The sequence below is a fragment of the Cryptosporidium hominis genome, assembly GCF_000006425.1.
Source record: "Cryptosporidium hominis TU502 chromosome 1 CHRO011086, whole genome shotgun sequence".
Taxonomy (NCBI): domain Eukaryota; phylum Apicomplexa; class Conoidasida; order Eucoccidiorida; family Cryptosporidiidae; genus Cryptosporidium; species Cryptosporidium hominis.
In genome coordinates this window covers 26,109-34,195 of record NW_667437.1, presented here as the reverse complement: position 1 = coordinate 34,195, position 8,087 = coordinate 26,109, and the positions used below count along the sequence as shown (strand labels likewise).

General features: G+C 31.9%; 2 protein-coding genes across 2 annotated transcripts; both read left to right on the top strand.

Moving 5' to 3' along the window:
* The first annotated feature begins 581 nt into the window (after positions 1-581).
* Chro.10321 (cg1 protein) lies at positions 582-2,660 on the top strand. Its single annotated transcript, XM_662931.1, has 1 exon — positions 582-2,660. One exon carries the CDS (start codon positions 582-584, stop codon positions 2,658-2,660), a length of 2,079 nt encoding a protein of 692 aa, XP_668023.1.
* Positions 2,661-4,970: 2,310 nt separating this feature from the next.
* Positions 4,971-7,916, top strand: Chro.10322 (WD-repeat membrane protein). The annotated part of the gene is made up of 1 exon (XM_662930.1): positions 4,971-7,916. One exon carries the CDS (start codon positions 4,971-4,973, stop codon positions 7,914-7,916), a length of 2,946 nt encoding a protein of 981 aa, XP_668022.1.
* Positions 7,917-8,087: the final 171 nt, after the last annotated feature.

Here is an 8,087-nt window from a genome sequence, read left to right as displayed (position 1 = left end):
CAACTTTACTCATCCATTGCAATTCCTAGTCTTGGTGAATTTGTTGCAGGAGATAGAGAATCATATAATTATTTAGTAAGTTAAATGTTAAGTACTTCACTTTTTCATGACTACAATAAATAGGTTGAAAGCATACGCCGATTTCCAGATGCTGAGAAGTTTGCTCAACTTTTAATTAATGCTAATTTTACAGATGTAAAGTCTTCAACTATGACCTTTGGAGTAGTTGCGATACATAGCGGATTCAAACCAACAGATGCTCAGAGTTAGCTATAGAACTATTTAGAGTTACTAGCTAAATACTAACTCATTTTCATTTTTAATTGCAAAAAATGCATCAAAAATTTTGTTACATAGATATTGTATTTGCATGCAATATTTAGTGATTAGTTTTGTCTTATTTTCCAGCTTAAGCCAACAAAATTTGAATTAATTTTTTTGGCGGTTTATTTATTTAATAATCCCTCGTAACTTTGTTGTGTTAAACTATAAGCAGGTGCAAAAGAATGTAAGTATCCGGAACTTATCATCATTTTGGAATCACAGACTAACTAAGTAGCCTTTCATAGATATAGGTATAGATGAATTTCATTTTTGGAGCAATTTTGTGGGGCTTGTTAATCTTTCCTGCTCTTTTTCAAAAATGTCATGGTAATAAATATAGAACAAATTTAGATAAATATACTAAAATATATCAGTACCAAACAAGCGAAATTGAACTTTATTTTCCAAATAATGATATTTTTGAGAACGAAAGAGAAAACTCCCAGGCTAAAGAGGATATAAAAGATTTAAAGTCAACTGAAGTGAGCGATATTAGGTACAGCTTCATGAAATTAGGTGGAAAAGAATTTCTATGTGGTTTTGAGGGACATGGAAAAAATGATAGCCTTAATTTATCAGAAGAAACTAATCAATCTTGGGATAATATGAATTCTAAAATCAAGAACTATTTAAAGAAGAGTAAAATTTCATGGTTAATAGAACGGTGTTTCATATATACAAAGAAGAAAGATATTAATAATGGTATTCATGTCCAAGTAGATACCTTTGAAATATGTGTTGGTGTTTCAGTTCGTCACAAAAGACAGATAATTGACAAAGAAACCAGTGACAATATATTGGAAAGTCAGTTCAATATTGTAGGCGATTATAAACCTACGGAAGATACATTTTATGAAAATGGAACAATCATCCACTACTATAACCCAGCGATAGAAAACCTAAAGGGAGATTCTGGGTATTCGGCTTCAATTGAATTTAAATGTAGCTATAATAAATCAGGAATCAGTCAAGTAACAGAAGATGTTAACAAAGAATTTAAACCTGTGATTAAAGTAGACTTTTTGTCCCCTTCATTTTGTGATTGGAGGGTAGACGAAAGCAAGAATATTACATCTTTGCATAAGCTGGAATCTTTACTGCTACCATTAGAAAACAGATGCCAAAACTTTACGGATTCAAGATTTTGGAATTATGAGCTTTGTAATCTGTACGCCGTATCTCAGTTCAAAAAGGATGCCTCAACTCAAGAATTGAGACTATTCAATTTAGGAATTCATCCAAACACTGCTCAAATACTAAATATAACAGATGATTTAGAAGAATATTTATCTAAGAATTTAATTTCAAATATAGTTAATACAATAAAGCCTGGTAGAGTTTCTTTACTTGAAAATATAACAACAAAAATTGAACCAAGAAACATAAACGAGTTGATTTCTGGAAAATATGTGCATAGTAAATATGTTATCACAGTAATGTTGTTAAATGGAACTCATTGTCCAGAAAATAATCAGAAAAGAAGTATTAAATTAGTATTCGAATGCCCTGATAACTTTGAGAGTATCTCTGATTATTTTAGAATAGTAAATGTTATTGAGGATTCGACATGTAATTATGAGATGTTAATCATTTCCCCCGTAATCTGCTCTCACCCTTTGTTGATGCCTCCTCCAATTTATAAGCACGGGAAAGTCAAATGCATACCTAAGAATTTGATTATTAACAAATTAATAGAGGATGAATCTACAGAGCATTTATTTGAATCTCAAGGAACAAGAAGTGAAAGTGGGCTAGTTAGTATTAGTCAAATTGGCAATCAGTTTGAAGCAGTTAATATAGAATATATAAATTCGATCAAGAATGGGAGCGGTACTCAACATTTCTTTACTCTGAGCGATTCTCCCAGGATTAGGAACTCTAACCTAACCAGCCCAAAATTTTTGGTCGGTCAGATTGTGCAACATTTATGGTGGAACTATTATGGCGTCGTAGTTGGGTGGGATTGGGAACTAAATGCACCAAAACAATGGGCAGACAACATTTATCAAAAATACCCTCCAGAATCAAGGAAAAAGCCTCACTATTTGTTACTAGTTCATCAGAAAGAAACTCTCTTCAACAACTCATCGCCAATTGAATCTATTCCATCAAATCTCACACACTCGTACATTCCAGAAATTGCATTGAAACGCGTTCCCAACCTAGATTCTGATAATAATTTCTCCAGCAAAAATATCATTATTAATAAATATCTAAACACGTACTTCTCCTATTGGTCAGAAATCCATCAGAGATTCATACCTAACACAAATAGTACCCTTTGGAGAATTTACCCGAAGGATTTCGACAAACTAAACGAAAGGGATGAACTATAGATACATTTATCGATATCTCACACGTAAAAATTAGAAATTTGTTACTTATAGCTACTTATAGTTTACATAATTACTTAGTAAAACACAATTAATTTTAGATTTAATTTTGTTTTCCTCATCATTAAAATAAAAAAAATTATACGTAAAACTCTCCCCCGCCACACATGGCGCCATAACGTCACGTCGAACCACGCAATTTTTCTGCAAATTGAGATTGAATCCAATCAGTATTCTGTCTTTTATTACTTGAAATTCGGAATTCAGTAAGCATATTGCTCATTTTCAGTGGACCTTTAGGATTAAAGCTTTTCGCTTTCTGATATAAATGGCACTATCATGGTAATTATAACGCTTCGATTGGCTCTATCATGGTAATACTTCTTTGATGGCTGTACAATGATTTGATTTGTATCATGGAAGATATTTGCATTTGATTTTTGTCACTAATGAACGATGATAGTATTGAATTATGTGTTTTATGAGTGGAAAAACCACTCCAACTCTTTCGGAATTTCCTTATGAGTTTCTTTTATTATCTGGTTGTTAAAAGGGTGAATTATTTTTTTTCAGGTAATATCGATGACTTGCATAGCTTGATTATCTTTATGGTTTTTCATATCTTTATCAACTGGACCTGTTTTTGCCTAACTCTAGAACATATTTTTCTACTATTATCATCAGTATTCAGCAGTGACAAACCTGATTAACAAGCTATTGGTAAACTAAGGTAAATCATTGGTTGAGAATGAAAATATCCTTTCTTGACTTAATGGATCAATCTTCCTTGTGACTTGCCAGAGTTCTCCTAATATTTATTGTCAGATGAACGTGTATCAAATGATCTCTTATATGTGAATTTATCCCTGAATTCCTAATCTTAGTGAGTATTATTCTAATTGGCCTTTGACAGTATTTATATTACTGGTAGACCTTTTAAGGTTACTTCTGTCTCAAATTCCATGACATCTCTTACCTGAGCTTATATAACATATATCTTTTCCAAAGCCTTTTTAAAAAAAATTGTTTGAAGTTTCAGATCTTAAAAATGTTACGATCAATTTATCCATGTTTATTATTAAAGAGCATTAGTTCTTTGGGATAGAATTTTGGTGTATTATGATTGAGTGTATATAGAGTTGCTTTATCCATACTTGGTTCCGGTAACACTTAACTAGATAATATGATTTGAACTATTTTATCTGGCAGTCACATGGAAGGGGTACTTGTACATTGTTGTGATCATTCCATTTTCTTGGCTTGTTATTTCAAAGTATCGTCACTGCTGGATATATGATATGCAATATTGAAAACAATTCGTCCATTTATGTATTTTTAATCACCAAACATTTATTTGGTTTATACATTGTGCTACGCCATCATCCGTTATTCCAATCTCTATCTTATGTGAAATACAACAATTCAACGTTTTCCAACAAGCTTGTCTTATTTTTCTTTTTAAACTTTTAATTATTGCCATTAGATGAAGATGTTCTATCATTGGATTTTGTGTATTCAAAGCAATATACATAATATTTGTAAATAGTAATCTTATACGGGCTGAATCGTTTTTTTTTTTAGGGATAAAGAAGATAACTTATTTCAAGAAAGGAGATTTCTTTGTATTGAAGATTCCAAGGACGTCAATTGATAGCGAACTCAAGTGGCTCCAAGCTAGGAATAACTAAGATTTATAGGGATGTCTGTAATACATCTCTTAGCATACTAATTCAGGTTATGTTTCAAGTTTAACGCTTTTCCTAATGTTTTGGTTGGGTTTTAAAGTCAATTTTTGAAGAACGGGAAAGAGCCTTTAATCTATTGTGGCGCAAATTTGCTCGAGATTATGGGAGATGACAATTGATGTTCTAATGGCATTGTTTTCAACATAATTAGAGGGGTATGTAGATAACTGGCGGCGCCTGATGATGAGAAATTTAGATAGTGTTTGGATGTCGAATCCGCTTCGAATTTGTTTCATTAGGTGAGGTTTAGTTACAAGGTCATGTTTATGCATGTCATGCGCGCCAAAAGTTTCTGCCAACCTCTAAGGTTGTGTGAATGCCTTTCGTCGTATTAGCCGCTTATTCTGAGTGAGGTTTAGTGACTTTTGCGAAAAAGTCTTAATTTCGGAGTTAGGGTCATTAGTTCTTTTTAATTTTCTGTTTTCTTCCGATTATGTCTGGGCGCTGACTGCTGTTTTGGTTGAGGATATACGCGGGAGACGGCCTTCTATTGGGCGGTAAGTGTGGCTTATAGTAATTTTTGACAATTGGTTGTAATGAGACTGATAATTGAATTAAATGAAATAACATGGAGGTGAACTCAAGCAATTTGTTAGTTCCTTTACATAGTATAGGATTTGTGACAGATGAAGTTCCGTTTGCATTGGAGAAGCTAGGAGATGAATATTTTATTGTAGTTGCAACAGGTCACTACTATCAAGTATATGACTTGGACCAACTAAGGATTAAATATATATCTCAGAGGATGGAGAATAGAATAGAGAATTTGGTTACAAAGTATGAGATGGTTTATGTATCTATGGGCGATAAAATTGCTGGTTATAATAGGCATGAAAAGACGTTTGAGATTGAACATAACTCAAGAGTAAAAGGAATGCTTGTTCTTGGTGAATTATTGATTTCATGGGATAAGGAGACCATAATAGTTTCTGAGATAGATTCTAATAGACTAAAATGTAAAATTCTGGTTGATATGGATGTCTCTGAAGAAATTGTCACAATTTTACATCCAGTCACATATTTGAACAAGGTATTAGTAGTTACATCAAAAGGATGTGAACTTTGGAATATTAATACTAAAAAAATGATACATAGGTTTTCTTCAATACAAGTTGTTTTAAATGCTTCCAAAAGTATGAAGAATAAAATTGAAAATAACGATAAACAGAAAATAATTACTGCAGTAACAAGCTCTCATCCAGATATAGTTGGGATTGGAACTCAAAATGGGATGGTTTATACACTAGATATTGCAAATGATATGATTTTACTTTCTCTCGAGCATATGCCTGAGCAGAAAGGGGTGAGAAGTGTAAGCTTTTGCTCTGAAAAGGCCATTTTGATTTCAGGTTGTGAAAATGGAGATATTGTACTATGGGATTTAGAAAATGCACGAGTTTTAAGTATATTAGACTCTGCTCATGAATCTGAGGTCGTTAAAGTTCAGTTTGTTCCAGGTGTTTTAATGTTTATTACCTCTGGTAAAGACAATGCATTATTGGAATTTGTTATTGATAACCAAAATTCTCCACCTAGAGAACTTAGGTCTAGGAGAGGGCACTTAAGCTCAATAATTAAAACACAGTTCTATAATGCTCTTCCAGAAAAAAGTAGAGACTTACTTTGTATTAGTAACTTCAAGAATTGTGGTTATCTTGGAAAAACATCTACAATACAACAACATCAAAATCGCATTTTTTCACAAAACTCTCTTAAAAAGAAGTTTAATGAAAAGTATCAATTCCCCTTTAGTAGGTTACCACCTATAATAGATTTCTCATTTGCAGAATCTAGGCATTTTGACTGGCCAAATATAGTAACTATTCATCAAGGAATGCATGAAGTATTTGTTTGGAGTGGGCATAACTTTGCATTAACTCCAAATTTAATAACATTAGAGAACGTCCAAAGGCTTGAAAAAAATAAGCAATCAAAGAGTAATCAATCCCAAAATTTTGTATCGCATGGTCTAACAGCCAAAAGAAAATCTCTACCTTTAGCAAAAGCCATCTCAGTTTCAGGTTGTGGAAACTATGTAGTTGTTGGATACTCTGATGGATCTATACATAGATTTAATCTACAATCATGTATTCATTCTGGGCAATTAATTCTTCCTGATAATTCCGAAATTAATCAACCAACTATGGAAATTCTTTCAATACATATTTCACACTCCACAATGGTTCTCTGCATTATAAGAGACTTGGATAATTACTACTTATCAACATGGTCGATTAAGCCTATTAAATATTTAAATACCAAGATTATACTAAGTAGAGCTTCTGTTATATCAAATATAGAGACTCAAGAAGTGTTTATTTCCAAGATTTTTGGATATTTATTAGCTTTAGGATTATCTGATGGCAGGGTTATTCTTTATGACTTCCAATCACAAATAATTTCTAGAGAATTCCAATGTGGTCATCATCATATTTTAGATATTACAATGTCTTCAGACAACAGGTGGATTGTAGTTTCAACAAAAAATAGTGAACTTTTTATATTTGATATAATTTCTTCAAACCTTTTGGATTGGGTCAAATTCAAATCTCCAGCTATTTGCTGTGTATTTGATCATTCAGATGCATTTCTAATAACATCTCATGATCAATCAAAGGGATTACTTTCTGTTTGGGCAAATAAACATGCCTTAAGCATTTCAGTTGGAATTGAAGGATTATCAAATCCTCCATCTGAACCTTACTATATAGATGATCCTCCTAATAGAGTACTTTACTTTGAAGATTCAGACCAAGCTTTAAATAATGATAAAGATTCTACAAAGGAATCAGAATCTAGTGACAATACAAATTTGTCCAACTCTGATCTTCCTGAAAATGGAGACTATGATCCTTCCTTAATAGACAGAAAACTAATGTCATTTTCTGGAATTCCATTTTCAACTCTTCAAGCAATCTTATTTATTGATGAAATTAAAGAAAGAAACAAACCAATTGAACCACCAAAGAAACCAGAGAGTGCTCCATTTTTTCTACCAAATACTTCAGAATTCTCATCTACAATTCATAAACCCTCAAAAGAAAGCGATAATGAGGAAGTAATCTCAAAAGATTTGGCAGAATCTAAAGATCCAAGTTCATCACTTAAAACTGAGCTCCAAGAACTTTTAGAAAAAACTTCCTTGGATGATTCAGACTCTTTTTTAAGTATTACTAAACTTTTAAAATCCAAATCTCCTTCTGGTGTGAATCTTCTTTTGAGACAATTAGGGCCTCTCAGTGGAGGATCTTTCCAGGAAATTGCTCAAATGATACATTACTTTAATATATCTATATCAAAAAGAACAGATTCTGAGTTGATTCAAACATACCTAAATATCTTTCTTAAAATTCATTCCACAACAATACTGGAAAATGAATCGGAATTTAAAGATTTTCAAGATATTATTCTTAAGCTTAATAACCTTGTAAAGAGTGACTGGGACTCTCTCCAAGACAGGCTTCAGAATATCTCATGTTTTCTAAAGTTTGTTACAAATATTCAAATAGATTAAGATACTTTATTATGATTCAATTTCATTGATTTCACTAATTTCACTTTCAAAAATTTTAATAGTTTGTTTAAACTCTTCAAAACCTTATAACTTACTTATTTTCTTTCAATATTTCTGTTAATAATATTTTTTTTTTTTTTTTTCAATTTCTACTTGTGCAATTCATTTTTA